Source organism: Dipodomys spectabilis, unplaced genomic scaffold (genome assembly GCF_019054845.1).
Source record: "Dipodomys spectabilis isolate Male_0828 unplaced genomic scaffold, ASM1905484v1 ptg000340l, whole genome shotgun sequence".
Classification (NCBI taxonomy): domain Eukaryota; kingdom Metazoa; phylum Chordata; class Mammalia; order Rodentia; family Heteromyidae; genus Dipodomys; species Dipodomys spectabilis.
This window is the reverse complement of record NW_024871017.1, coordinates 1,420,655-1,435,699: the sequence shown is the minus strand read 5'-3', so window position 1 is coordinate 1,435,699 and position 15,045 is coordinate 1,420,655. Positions and strand designations below refer to the sequence as shown.

The 15,045-nt window shown below is 43.5% G+C and overlaps 3 protein-coding genes across 6 annotated transcripts in view; 2 read left to right on the top strand and 1 right to left on the bottom strand.

The window, feature by feature from the left end:
- The window catches only part of P2ry12 (purinergic receptor P2Y12), a 51,226-nt gene extending 49,025 nt beyond the window's left edge, over window positions 1-2,201 (top strand). For all 3 annotated transcript variants that reach the window (XM_042665655.1, XM_042665654.1, XM_042665656.1), the window contains one exon: window positions 175-2,201. In XM_042665655.1, coding sequence (XP_042521589.1) covers window positions 189-1,214 — 1,026 coding nt within the window. In that variant the 5' untranslated portion in view covers window positions 175-188 and the 3' untranslated portion in view covers window positions 1,215-2,201. The remainder of the gene's footprint in view (window positions 1-174) is intronic.
- The window catches only part of Med12l (mediator complex subunit 12L), a 231,938-nt gene that overhangs the window by 86,222 nt on the left and 130,671 nt on the right, over window positions 1-15,045 (bottom strand). The gene's annotated exons all lie outside the window — the stretch shown is intronic.
- P2ry13 (purinergic receptor P2Y13) lies at window positions 5,471-7,041 on the top strand. The gene is made up of 2 exons (XM_042665653.1): window positions 5,471-5,555; window positions 5,962-7,041. The coding sequence occupies exons 1-2, from the start codon at window positions 5,510-5,512 to the stop codon at window positions 6,945-6,947; spliced, it is 1,032 nt and encodes a 343-aa protein (XP_042521587.1). The 5' UTR covers window positions 5,471-5,509; the 3' UTR covers window positions 6,948-7,041.

Sequence of the window (15,045 nt, the reverse complement as noted above, 5' to 3'; positions counted from 1 at the left end):
TTGGAATAAAATCAGACAAGAATTGCAAAGCATCCATAATGTCACATCATAGAATGTCTCTAAAATGAGACATTAGGGTTCAGTCCTACTGGTACTCAGTAACCATCAGACAGACCCTGTGGAGATACAGCAAATACCATGACTACAAACAGCTCCCTTGCTTTCCTTCTCTAGGCAGCACAGAGAAGATGCAAGCCCTGGCCAACGTCACCCCGGCCCCTGGGAACAGCAGCCGGTGCAGCAGAGACTACGAGATCACCGAAGTCCTCTTCCCGCTGCTCTACACTGTCCTGTTTTTTGTTGGACTCATCACAAACAGCCTAGCAATGAGGATTTTCTTTCAAATCAACAGTAAATCCAACTTCATTATCTTCCTTAAGAACACTGTCATTTCTGATCTTCTCATGATTCTGACTTTTCCGTTCAAAATACTTAGTGACGCCAAGCTAGGCCCCGGGCCTCTGAGGGCCTTTGTGTGCCAAGTCACCTCCGTTGTATTTTATTTCACAATGTACATCAGCATTTCCTTCCTCGGGCTGATAACGATTGATCGATACCAAAAGACCACCAGGCCCTTTCACACTTCCAGCCCCAGCAACCTCTTGGGCGCTAAGATTCTGTCTGCTGTCATCTGGGCCTTCATGTTCTTACTTTCTCTGCCTAACATGATTCTTACCAACAGGAGGCCAAGAGACATTCACGTGAAAAAATGCTCCTTTTTCAAGTCAGAATTCGGTCTGGTCTGGCATGAAATAGTCAATTACATCTGTCAAGTAATTTTCTGGATTAACTTCTTCATTATCATTGTCTGCTATACTCTCATTACCAAAGAGCTCTACAGGTCGCATGTGAGAACCAGGGCTGTAGGGAAAGTCCCCAGGAAAAGGGTGAGTGTCAAGGTTTTCATCATCATTGCTGTGTTCTTTATTTGCTTTGTTCCTTTCCATTTTGCCCGAATTCCCTACACCCTAAGCCAGACCCGAGACGTCTTCGACTGTGCTTCAGAGAACACTCTATTCTATGTCAAAGAGAGCACTCTGTGGTTAACGTCTTTAAATGCATGCCTGGATCCGTTCATCTATTTTTTCCTTTGCAAGTCCTTCAGAAATTCCTTGACAGGCATGCTGAAGTGTCCCAAATCTAGAACCTCATTATCCCGAGAAAACAGGAAAAAAGGACCGGATGGCAGTGACCCAGAGGAGACACCAATGTAAAGAAATTCCAGAGAACTGCTGTTCTGCTGGGTTCCGGTTCCTTCAATACATCAACAGTGACTTAGAAACCCCTGAGGTAATTAAGATCACTCTTGAAACAAGGGACATACAGCCACAAAAGTAATTTTCATCTACTTTTCCAGTATAAACACTATCCTAAAATGCAGAAAAGGGCTGGCTCCATACAGTAAAACTGTAGCCATGCCAAACAACACGCAATTCCTGATTTTCAGAGCGGGCACAACGGCGATGACAAAAGGACATGGAACTCCTGCTTTAAGCGGGCGGCGAATGGGCAGTCACAAGGCTGGAATTCTTCACAGGCACATTAGCCACAGTCCTGTTCTCTCTACTGTCAGATGAGAAAAATGATAAATTTGATAGAATAGTCTACCCCAAAACCATACTAATACGCTATATACATCCTAGTTACCAAATCAAATCCTTGCTGATTGATATTATAAAAGTTTAAGTTCTTGGGATATACCATGTATATAAAGTAGAAATTTATTACTACAAAACCTCAAAGATGTACAAATACAAGTTAAATGCTATAAAATCCCCAAAGATTTAAACTAAATGAAATGCTATATCATGGAGTTGATTTTTTTTGTTATTAAGATGATTATGATTTTAAAAATACCATTCCAATAAAGGTCATAGTGAATAAATTACTGAAGTAAGAGAAGCTACCTTTATGACAGTCTAATACTAAAGAATATTATTAATATTTCCTTAACACTAGAATAGGAGGTTTCACTAATACCTTGAAAACTTCAACAGACACAATACTGTCTTTGACATTTACCTTTATGAATTAGCTTCTGGAGATACCTGCTCTTTGAGTTAACAAACTTTGTGCTCTGGTAAGAAACATGCATTAAATGTAACTACAGATTTGCTCTGCATCGCTAATAAGAGGCATATGATTGAACTGTTTGGATTACCTGCTTGATTTGTGTGTATAATATAAAAATCCCACATTCACTCTGTCTTCATTTTGTTGTAATTTCTTTGTTCAAAGGTTCTGGTCACCATAAGTCACCTTCCTCTCCAAAAACATTACAAATCAAACCCACTTCAGCACTGCTGCCAACACTGGTTTATTGCATGCTTTTGGCAATCTTCTGAAAATGGCACACAATCCCATAAAATAGGGCAGACCTGGTTTCACACAAGCCTCATTTGATATTTTTAAATGTACTTCCATTATATGTATTTAATGAGCAATACACAGAGAAAGGCCACAGCTGATATTTTCAATATGAACCAAACATGTAACATCATGTTCCTCAAGTATGTGCCATCCTCAAATGTCAATATCTACATAAACTGTCAGCAGAAACCCAGAAAGCAGGTTGTAACAGAGAGAAGTTTGCTGAGCTTCGACACTGTTACCCAAATGCACACATCATCTCCTTAGCTTCAACCTTCAGTGCAGGACTGAGCACCTGTAAATCTGCCAAGGGCACCTCCGCCAGGTGCGGCACTTCCTCTCCCAGGTGGCTCCGGCTCTCGGTGGGACAAACCAAGACTTGAACCAAACCACACACACTCTCTGTGCTGCAAAGCAAGTCGTGGTGATAACTCTCACGGCTGACGCGCACCATAACATCAGATGCATGTGTTTACTGTTCTGCAGGCACACTGAAAGCTGCAAGGGGACCGACAGACAGCAACTGGAGTCATCAGACCTCCTGACTCACTGACTCACTAATTAGTTAATTTACGTACATAACTGCTGCAATGGAAACATCCCAACGAAGACCAGCGCTACAAGTAGCAGCTTATTCACATTTAGTGGGCAATTTATCCCACTTTTTATTGTATCTCCTGTATTCCCTTATCTGCCGCTTTGGCAATTTCTCTTCCACCTCATACTTAAGTCTGTGGCAGAAAGTCTGACAAGTCCAGTAAGCCTTTAGATGATTCCTTTTCATGCCTCAAGCTGTAAGTCCCAGATCAAGAACTCCAGCATTTGGTGAACGATTAATTCCATGTTTCCCTGACCTCTGCAGCAGGCGCGTGGGCAGTTAGTTCCCTGCAGGGCTTGGATCTTGCCAGGCAGGCTTGCAGTGGGCGTGGGGAAAACCGCTTCATTTCTGCCAGTTCAGTTTTCTCATTACTACAACGGGGCAGTCTCTACAGACTGTGGTGAAGATGGTGGTTACTAAGAAGGGTGCGCCGTCTGCTTGGGGTCCAGTAGGAGTTCACCTGTTCAGCTTGTCCTCCTAAACTCTGGGATTTCTGGTTGTATCACCTTGGCTCTACTCTCCTGTCTTTTATGAGCTATCTGCACGCGTGTAGGAGTATTTTATTTTTTTCCAAGTTGATTTAACATGTGATAGGCATTATTCTGAGCAGATGGTAAATATTTTGTCAACTTTATTCTCTTGTAAGCAGACACGATTATTTACTTACATTGAAAACTGAAGCCAACTAGTTCATCAACAGTATAAGTAGCTTGCCCAAAGTCCCAAGAAAAGTCAGAGCAGGAGGAGAAACTGAGCCAGGCCCTGGGCCTGGTATACATTCTAGGGGGAGACCTCCCCCAGCTCTGCCAGCGTGGCTGGTGGTTAGGAGAGGAGGCCTCTGGGGGAAAGACCTCCCCCAGCCACTCTGGCGTGGCTGGGAGGGAGGGTCGTTAATATAGTTACCAAGGCCCGATACTCTGAAACTCTCACACTTCTGTGAATCCAGATATGAGCACCATTTGTCAGTTCCCCTTTTGAAAGTTTCCCACACACTGGCATTTTGAAATTCAAACAACATGTGATTTCCCACTTTGATTTTTTTTTGCAGCAAGAGATGGCCTTTATTTATTTTTCTTCATTGTTGCCGCCTCCTTTGTTTTCCCCCTACCATCCCTTCCCTCCCACCTCCACAACACCCCCCCACACACACCAAAGCCCATTTTCATATTATGAAGTTATCATGTACATAATTCCCCTTGTTTAGAGTGAAACTATTCCAAATCTTCTTCTTGGTAACAGAGAAACAAGCTGTACAAAATTCATAATTAGGTAAGTTAAACCCTTTAAATCATAGTTTTAAAAGTATGCTTGGTTTTTGTCCTCAGCTTAAGCAAACAAACCAATATTCTAAAAATTTTATCTATTATCACATTGGTGAATCTTGACTCTATATTCCAAGGAAAACATGTTTGAGGAGAACAGAAAAATTACAAAGTGTGCGATACATTGTGAATAGAAAATCCAAATTATTAGGCATTATGTTGCCTTGTATTTTAAAATGTTCAAAGAGAAAATAAATTTTTATTTTCAAAATTCCAAGCCAAGTCATCCAAAACTGTCTGATCAACCAGTCCTGCAGTCTAGGCCAACTCTAAGGTAAACTGTGGCAAGGAATATGAAATGAAACTCACCATGAACGCCACATCCCCCATAAGATCTCTGAGTTTCCTCTTTCCTTTCACCTATCTGCCAGGCTGGCACAATTGTAGACAACAACTTTCTCTATACTTCAAGAGACTTAAGGGGAAACATCACAGATTTTGGCCGCAGGTGAGTCACGAAACCCCTGACAGACACAAGGTGAATGCGAGGAGTTCCAAAAGTGCCATCTCCACTCAAATCTGCATACCACAGAGGTGCTCTCTGTCCCAGAGTCCCAAGCCATTGCATCATCGCAATGCTATGAGGCAGAGCCTGCCTTCAAATCTGTCACCCAGAAGAGGGGACTGGGCTGGAGGGGTCTTCATTAACCCAGAGTATCACGTAACTGATATACCTGGGATTCTTACCCCAAAGGTTAGGGCTTAGCATGCCTACTTCTTACAAAATATGTTCTCTCTCATAGATCTCAGGACTAATAACTAAAACAAACATCTACAGAACAAATAAGCCACCCTCCTGAAAACAAATTCCTGGAAAAGCCAGTCTCTGAGGATACAGATGATGATCCTGTCTGATGTTGGAGTCAGATCTTACTCTCCTGGTTGGTTCTAATTTGGGACTATTTCTTTATCATTCCACCACCTACTACCATGTACAAGAAGCTCTCAAAGCTCACTGAATATGTACATTGAGAAGATAGGCCAGAATAGTAACTATGAGAAAAAAACAACAATTTAGCAACTAAATTTACTCAAATCATAGTGGATGTGGAGTGATGTGTGAAACGCAGCCCTGTGCCGGCCAGCCCTCCAAGGGCTGAGCACGATGAGTTTCAAACCGATGACACCACAGAAGCACACAGTGAAAATGAGGAAGGAAACCCAGTATAAAAAAGCAGAACACGTGCTTCGTGATCTCTTTTTTTGGCTGAACTCATGAATGCCACAATCAGAAGACAGAGAACTAAGGACCCTCTCCAACAAAGGTGAGTTTCATTTTTTCTTACGAATGTGCTTGCTTTAAAGAGGCAGAATATAGTTTCAACAAACAGTATTACTTTATGAGCATGAGAATTCATATAAGATACAATAATCTGACATGTATGTTACCTCTTAATGGTGTTTTGTTTTGTTGCTGTGTTAAATGTGATACCTGTTATCTGAACTTCACAAGGATTTGAAAGTAATAGCACTGTTAAAAAGTACCAAAACCACACTAGGCATTTATAAATTTTAGCTAGAAAGGCCTATCTTCCAGACACTGAAGGTATTTAATAAATAGAGGTGGTTAATAGGCTTAAAACATACTTTAAGAAGGTAGTATTTGCAAAGTGTGAAGAGCTTTCTTTTCCTTTCTTGATGTACGTATTGCTGTATGGCGCTGATCTGAAGACGACACCACAGTGATGCCGAGTTTCAACGGGTCTGGGAGCTGCCCCCGGGACACCAGGGTGACTCGGCTGGTATTCCCCACCCTCTACACGGTGGTGTTCCTGACCAGCCTCCTGCTCAACACCCTGGCCCTCCGGGCGTTCCTTCACACCCGGAGCTCCTCCACCTTCATCGTCTACCTCAAGAACACTCTGGTGGCTGACCTGATAATGACGCTCACGCTTCCCTTCAAGATCCTCTCCGACTCTTCCCTGGGACCCTGGCAGCTCAGGGCTTTCGTGTGCCGCTTCTCTTCTGTGGTCTTTTATGAGACCATGTATGTCGGCATAGTGCTGCTAGGCCTCATTGCCTTCGACCGATTCCTCAAGATCGTCAGACCTTTTGAAAAATATTTTGTTAAAAAACCTGCTTTTGCAAAAATGATTTCTGTCCTCATCTGGATCATTTTGTTCCTCATCTCCCTACCAAATATGATCCTGAACAATGGAGAAGCAACACCATCATCGGTAAAAAGGTGTGTGTCGTTAAAGGGGCGCCTGGGACTGAAATGGCACCGAGTGGTGAATTACATATGTCAATTCATTTTCTGGACTGTTTTTGTCCTCATGTTTCTGTTTTATGTGGCGATTGCAAGGAAACTATACAATTCTTATAAAAAGTTCAAAAGTAAGGACAACAAGAGCACTAAGAAACGGGAGGGGAAAGTGTTTGTGGTTGTGGCTGTCTTTTCTGTCTGCTTTGCTCCCTTTCATTTTACCAGGGTTCCCTACATTCACAGCCAAACCCACAATCAGACTGACTGTAAACTGGAGAATCAATTGTATATTGCTAAAGAAACAACTCTGTTTTTGGCAGCAACTAATGTTTGTATGGATCCCTTAATATACATCTTCTTGTGTAAAAAATTCATAAGGAGACTACCATGTGTGAGAGGGAGACGGGAAGAACACCAGTACAGTCAGACAGACAACATCACCCTGAGCTGACAACTTACACTTGGCTAACTTCCACTTAGTGATGAAACTTGAAAAGATCATTCATTCAGAAGTGAAATTTAAGCAATAAAAGGAAAATGACTGGAACAAATATTGTCTTACTTTATTATCTTAGGGTATTGGAAAGAATAGCTAAATTTAACCAAACAGATTTATTTATAAGCAATATGAACTAAAACTAAGAGAGTGTGAAAGAAAGCATGTGGCCACTAGAGGTCATCTCTAGAAATCACCTTTTGAGGGGCATTCATTTTCAGATGGAAAAATTACGAAGAAACACGTATGGCTAAGAACCTCCCTCCCCTCTGTAAGTCTCACATTCTGGTGCACACATATTGTACACAACACTACTACTTTTATAGCCCCCAAATGTTGATAGTTGCTGGCATAAGTAAGTGAACAAGCCCCAATTTCCAAAGTCATGAAGCAGGGCTTGAAAGATATAAAAGGCCTCGGGGATCCTGGAGGAAGAATCGTCACCACTGAAAAACGATAGAGAACCTTGTCCATATCACAACAGAACAACCTAAGAGGCATAAGCTCTCTGTTAGACCAGATGCTCCCCCATTAAAGACCTCAGCTGAGAGAATGCTGGGCTCTTTGGCCAAGCCTTCTTGGAACACAGTGTCTATACCCCACTCCTCCACCCTGCTGGTAAGGTCAGCACTGTAAGCACGTTTCTACCGGCTAGTTACCATTCTTGACCACAGATTCAACATCTTCACATCTGTGCTCGGTACATGGAAGGGACGGAACTGCTGACCAGTAATACCAACATGGAAGGGACGGAACTGCTGATCAGTAATACCAACACTTGAAGATTCTTTTTCAAAGTCTAGCTAGCTCTCCTTATTTGCCCGCATATTTCTTCCTGAATCTGTGGAGAACTGAAGTGAGTACAGAGGCCGCTGAGACCCTCGGACTCACCCCTCACTTCCTGCAGTTTACTCCTTTCCAACATTTCAGGACTACACTAGTCCTAATCTCCTCCTTTGTAAGGGAGAACACTCCCAAGGAAGACTATGAGGACTATTTCAAGGGCTCTTGGGTTTATCACTAAAGGGAAAATAGGAACTTTCTAAATGCAACCACAATATTGTGGCTATACCTTGCCTTCCAAATTGAGAAGTATTTTTCACTTCTTTTTTTCGTCGGTCGTGGGGCTTGAACTCTGGGCCTGGGCACTGTCCCTCAGCTCTTCAGCTCAAGGCGAGCGCTCTACCACTTGAGCTACAGCGCCACTTCCAGTTTTCTGGTGGTTTATTGGAGATAGGAGTCTCACGGTCTCTCCTGCCTGGGCTGGCTTTGAACCTCTGACCCTCAGATCTCAGCCTCCTGAGTAGCTAGGATTACAGGCGTGAGCCACCAGCGCCCGGCTTAGTATTTTTCACTTCTAATCACACCAACTTTATGGTGTATGCAGATCACCCCTACACACACACATTTGCTTACTCTTCCTCAGTGAGCCTTCCAGAAAGGAAAGTGGCATCATTCCACAAACACCGACTGAGTTTAAAATACTAGGAACTGCCCTGTGTGTATTACTTCATTTATACATGGCATTCTCCAAATAGTGGCATAAAGATATTAGTGGTGTTACCTGAAGTAAAAATGCTATGAAGTGGAGAGCCTAGGCTCCAAACTGCAGTCCACCTGACTCGCATTAACAGTGTTGCTACACTGCCACTCACAAGCAATTCCACAGATGGAAGATGGCTTAAGTTGCCCACCTTAGGAAAAAGTACCAAGGAGAAGGTAGATTCAGACGCCAACACATCTCTGGATTCAATCTTCAAAACACTTTCCCCCTGTAATCAACCATTACAAATAAAGTTCTCATACCAGAAAAGGCAAGTAGTTTATGTAAATCAGAGCTAATAAATACAAATCTCTTCAAGCCATAGATTAACCATAGTAATTCAAGCAGGGACCCAAAGGAATATTAAAGGTTTGTAATAATTACACCCTGCGCCAATGCACAGCTCCTAGATGTGAGCCACAATTAGAATGACTTTGCATACTCAGATCTGGTTCAGATTTTACTACAATTCTTGAATGCATGCTCTAGCTACAGGAAAAAGACAGATCACCTACAGCTATGTTTCAATTATATCCTTGCTTATCTTCATTTTAAAATAATAAGTTAGTGTACCATAAAGGACTTTGATGTCCTTTAGTGCACATTTGCCTTGAAGAAGAAATGATTACATTTGAGATTAGTGATAGAGAACAGTGAGAGTATAGCATAAAGGCAATGCGTTCCTACATTGGAGGAGGAGACGTCAGCGACAGCACGGGGCCAGACCAGGGCAGAAAAAACAAGAGGGGAAATAAACCAAAAAGACATGTGCCATGGAGAACAGCCAGAATACAAAAGTAAGCCTTGGCAACACCTTTGCCCAGTGGCTCGCATCAACAGAGAGCAGCAGTCGGGCCTAGGTGGCTCATACCTACTCGGCAAGCTGAGGTCTGAGGATCAAGGTTTGAGGCCAGCCCAGGCAAGATTATCGCTACGTGATCACCAAAAAGCTGGAACTGGAGCTGCGGTAGAACACCAGACTTAAGTGAAAGACCTCAGCCTCAGGATCCGCGCATTAAAAACGGGGGGAGGAACGGGGCAGGACTGGAAGAGTCTTACCAGCAGCCCCCCCTAACTCTAATTCTTTGGAAGAGGTGAGGAAAGACCTTCAAAGTTTACTGTTCAGAAAAATCATAACGTTATAAAGAATATTCAATAAAAATTCCTGCGACTAAAACCACTATTCACTTAGAGACATGACACCAAGAGAAGACATCCAAGATCTCAAAGAAAATGTGAGTTTGGTTCTATCTACTTTTTAGTTAAGGATCTACGGCCCCTACACAGGGCCGGTGATGCTCTTCTTTGACCTCAAAATACTAAGATCCAGGACAGTCTTCATGTCAAATGCCTCAGAAACATTTAGCGCCCTGTTGATACACATTCCAGTGGAGGGGCTTAGCAGACACAGATTAAAGAAAAAGGAAAAACAAATTCTCTTATTCTGAAGAGTGGAAGTGTCTAAGAACAATAAAACTACAAGCAATATGTTATGGCTAACTAGACTGCACTCAAAAAAGTTGCCAAAAGCTGGGCACTGGTGTCTCACGCCAATCATCCTAGCTACTCAGAGGAGGCTGTCTGAGGATCATGGTTCAAAGCCGGCCTGGGCAGGAGAGTCCATGAGACTCCTATCACCAATAAACTACTTCGAAAAGTTCAGAGGTGGTTCTGTGGCTCAAGTGGTACAGCGCTCACTTTGAGCTGAAGAGCTCAGGGACAGTGCCCAGGCCCAGAGTTCAAGCTCCTCAGCTGACCCCCCCCCCCAAAAAAAAGAAAGTTGCCAAATTAAAGCACAAATATTTCTAAATATGATTGTTTCAACATTATTGTCATGATAATAGTATTTGATAAGGTAAGAGGTATCTTTGTTTTAGGGCAGTATATACTGAAGTAGTTAGGGGCTATGTGTTTATGTCAGTGATTCCACCTTCAAATACAACCTGCAAAACGTATATAGGGGGACAGCGGACTTGGGGGAGAAGTACATATGAAAAAAACATTAGTAATCTAGAAATCTAGCCGAGTGCTCTTTCAACTTGCATATTAACTTTAAAATCTTTTTTAAAATGTTAGAAGGAAATATAAACAGTACTAGTAAAAGGAAAAAGGAGCTACAGAGCGCTTTAAGCATCACAGTGACACAAGCACCTGCACACAGTTTTCCCAAATGAATGTTGGATTTGTACTAGCTGAACAGTATTATTAAAAAGAGCTGCCCCCTTCAGTTAACAAAATCACCCAATGAAGCAAGGTTAATTGTTATAAAGTCTACTGGGGCTTCTACGAAATGTAAGACTTGCTATAATAATAAGCAGAAAAGATAGATAAGTCAACGGTTCAATGACGTGGCTGGTGGCTAGCTGCTCTTTTCATGAAGCAATACTCAGTTTTTTGTGCGTGACTAAGTGTGTACAACCTCCCTCTTTGAATTTTAAGTGAGACTACTTGAACGAGTTCTAACTTGTGATTGGTATAAAATACTTTAAAATGAATGCATAGAGGCTGACTCATGTTAACTTTTTCATTTCCAGGCTTAATTTGCATCAGTAGCTAGAGAAGTACTGAAGTACTATTCCCAGAGAGAAGTGGTTTTACAGGAATCAGGAGGGCCATAAACTAAAACTATTGTCATCCCAGCCCATCCTAGACAGGACACGGTCCTGCTTCTCCTGAACAACAAACACATGCCAAATCCAGTGCCTTATCACTCAGGAAAAATTCAAAGTTCCTTCATAACAGTTACAAGGGACTATCAAAAATCCCTTCAAACCACCTCCTCAGCAATTTTCAAAAGGTAATAAAATCCTGAATTATCAACACATTATCCTTTCAAAGCTTTCTAGAATGCATTGTTCTTTTTCTTCTTTCTTTTTTTTTGCCAGTCTTGAGGCTTGAGCTCAGGGCCAAGGCACTGTCTCTGAGCTTCTTTTGCTCTACCACTTGAGCCACAGCACCATTCTAGGCTTTTTCTGTGCATGTGGTACTGAGAAATCGAACCCAGGGCTTCACACATGCTAGGCAAGCACTCTACCACTGAGCCGCATTCCCAGCCCTCCTAATTTCTTAAAAGGTAGAAATACCATGTTTAGAAGCCAGCCAGAGGGCAAACAATGTGTAGAGACCACAGTTCTCGAAGCTGTGGCAGAGCCAGTGGCCGCATCCACGCAGGAATTGTAAAGGGAAGGAACACAGTCCAAGCCTGGCTAGGCACACATGAGAAACCCTGGTCTAAAAACTAGAGCAGCAAGGCACTGCTGGCTCACAATTGTCATTCTAGTTACTCAGGAAGCTGCATCTGAGGATCATGGCTCGAAGCCAGCCCAGGCAGAAAAGTCCAGGAGACTTTATCTCCAATAAGCCAGCAAAAAGCTGAAGTAAAGGTGTGGCTCAGGTGGTAGAGAACCAGCCTTGAGCAAATATGCTAAACAAGAGCACAAGGCCCTTCATTATAAGCAAAAAATAATATAAAGCAAAAAGAGCTGGCAACTTGACTCAAGTAATAGCGCACCTGTCCAGCAGTGTGAGTTCCTCTGGGTTCAAACCCCGTATAATTTCTAAGTCCGTATTATGTTTCTCGGCCCTTATAAAACAAAGTCAACCCAGATATTACACGCATTAACAGAAGTGCCTTTATTCCTATCACAAAATCCCATCAAATATCTGTCCCAGGGGCTGGGAAGGTGGCTCAGTGGTAGAGCGCCTGCCTTGCATGCATGAGGCCCTGGGTTCAATTCCTCAGCACCACATACGCAAAAAGAAAAAAGCCGGAAGTGGCGCTGTGGCTCAAGTGGAAGAGCACTAGCCTTGAGCTGAAGAGCTGAGGGACAGCACCCAGGCCCAGAGATCAGGCCCCACGACCAGACCTTCCCCCCCCCCCAAAAAAAAGAAGGAAAATTTCTGTCCCAATAAACTTCCTACTATGAATTTTATACATACCACTGGAAATTTGGGGCAATAATCCCAAGACACGGCAGAGACACTCTGTACAGCAAACCTTCAAGAGGACTGAAAGAGACTATGATCTGGATTGGTGCTTCTAAGACATGGCAGTAAAATTTCAAATCACAAGCAGTATGTCATGCACCATGATTTAAAATGGCAAAAAGTCCATCTAAGATCTCTACAGCACAAGTTCCCCATTCTAAATTCTAAAAGCAAAATCCACGGAGAAGCAAAAAGTTAGAAAGATTCGACCCCTCACGAAAAGTCGCTTGTAAATTTGAAAACTTCTTGTAAGGTGGTGCCATTATTAAGCTGGGTAATTGTTAACCTGGGACCTTCTAGCTACTGGCTAACCACACATACACACTCACCCAAACAGACCGGGCAGCATTCGAACTCTGACTGTCTGGTTGCACAGGAGCATAAGTACACACCAAGTTACAGATTTACTAACTCCTAAAACTTTTCCATATGTAATTTATACTCTGCTTACTTTCATTTGGTAAACGTCTTTAAGGTTTTTTTTGAAAGGGCGAATTCTGTTCTTCTATTAATGGTGGCAGGCACCTGTTTCCTTCCTCTGGGGCTCCAGCTCAGGGTTCCCCTGGAGCTGGCAGCGCTCAGGTTCGGGCTCCGACCGGCCAACCTGGGGACTGCAGGAGCTAGGTCCAGAGGTCAGAGCCAGGGACCAGGGCCGGTGCCCTGCAGTGCCCAGGGCCCTGGGCCAGGCTCTGGGCTCCGGGTGTCTGGCCTCAGCAGAGGAGCTGGGCGAAGACTTTAAATACACACAAGGGCCTCCTTTTCCATCTCTTGGAGTTGATTTCTGTGTGCTTTGTCTCCTACGCAAGTTTACGTGGGACAAGGGGCAGAGAAGAGCGGCCGAGATACTCCCAGACACTATGCTGGAGATGGACCTCACCTCAGGGAGGGGGCACTGCTCAACAAGAAGCATCATCACTACCTACGTACATAACTGAAACCCCTCTGGATTTCACCTTGACAAAAGCAGTATACGCCTTTAAAAGCTGACCAGGTAGCAAATATTTTAGAGGCCTCATGTTTTATACTAAGCAATCATTTTGCCAAGCACTGAACTTTCTGGTCCTATTTCCCTCTCCCTTTTTTTAACAGCCTTTCTGGTAGATTACAGTATCAGTATTTTAGTGACTCACTGATAAAGTAGCAGATTTGACTAGAAGATGACCAAGTTTTTACTATAAGACTAGTCAGTACTTTCCCTTATTTTCAAATGTAAAAGTAAAAGCAAAATATAGAATCTCCAACAGGAAAAAAGATTCTTCTTCATAACTTTGAACTTTATAGTCAGGAAATATTCATGGGCTTGAGATGGTATGGTAACGAGTCCACAGGATACCAACTACCAGGAATATTTGACCAGGCCAGGCACTGGTGCAAAAAAGAGGCTCAGAGATAGTGCCCAAGCTCTGTGTTCAAGCCCCAGGACCAGCACAAAAAAGGAAGAGAAGCATATTGGACCTGAGTGTGACCCCAGCATTATGGGGAAAGGCAGGAGGACAGACAGGTGGCCCACCTGGACACCAGCACAAGGCCCTGGGTTAGGTTCCCCAGCAAGAACGTAAAAAGAAGAGAGAAAGAGAAAGGAAAAAAAAGGAAGGGAGGGAGGGAGGAAGAAGGGAGGGAGGGAGGGAGGTGAAAGGCAGGGAGGGAGGGAGGAAGGAGGGAGGGAGGGAGGTGAAAGGGAGGGAGGGAGGGAGGTGAAAGGGAGGGAGGGAGGGAGGTGAGGGAAGGAGGGAGGGATGGAGGGTAGGATGTGAAAGGAAGGGAGGGAGGGAGGAAGGGAGGGAGGGAGGGAGGGAGATAAGGGAAGGAGGGAGGGAGGGTAGGAGGTGAGGGATGGAGAGAGGGGGGATGTGAAAGGGAGGGAGGAAGGGAGGGAGGAAGGGAGGGAGGGAGGGAGGGAGGTGAAAGGGAGGGAGGGAGGGAGGGAGAGAAAGGAGGAAGGGGGAGAGGGAGGGAAGGGAGTAGGCAGAATGGGAATGGATTTGAAGCGTTGGCTTACCCTTAAAGCTGTATTTTCTTTTTTTTTTAAATGCAAGAAAACAGGGTATTTTTGTCTCAAAGTTCTGGAATTAATTAGAAGTAAGAAAAATGTAATTATATACATTTGCTACTATGTGACTCTTTCTTAAAAGGACAAAACAAGCTGGGCCCCAATGGTTCACGTCTGCTATCCAAATTAGGAGGCTGAGAGCTGAGGATCATGGTTCACAGCCAGCTAGGGCAGGAACGTCCATAAGCCTCTCATCTTCACCTAACCAGCCAAAACGCCAGAAGTGGCACTGTGGCCCAGGTGGTAGAGTGCTAATCTTGAACACAAAAGCTCAGGGAGAGTACTCAGGCCCTGAGTTCAAGCTCCAGGACTGGCACACACACACACAAACAAAAACAAGCTGTGTTTTATAAAAGAATACCGTTGAAAGGAGTCAATGGATCTGCTCCCTAAGTAACTCTGAAGCATTTTGAATGTTTATATTTGAATATGTATAAAACTAGGTCTATAGATTTTATCAGATTCTTGAATAA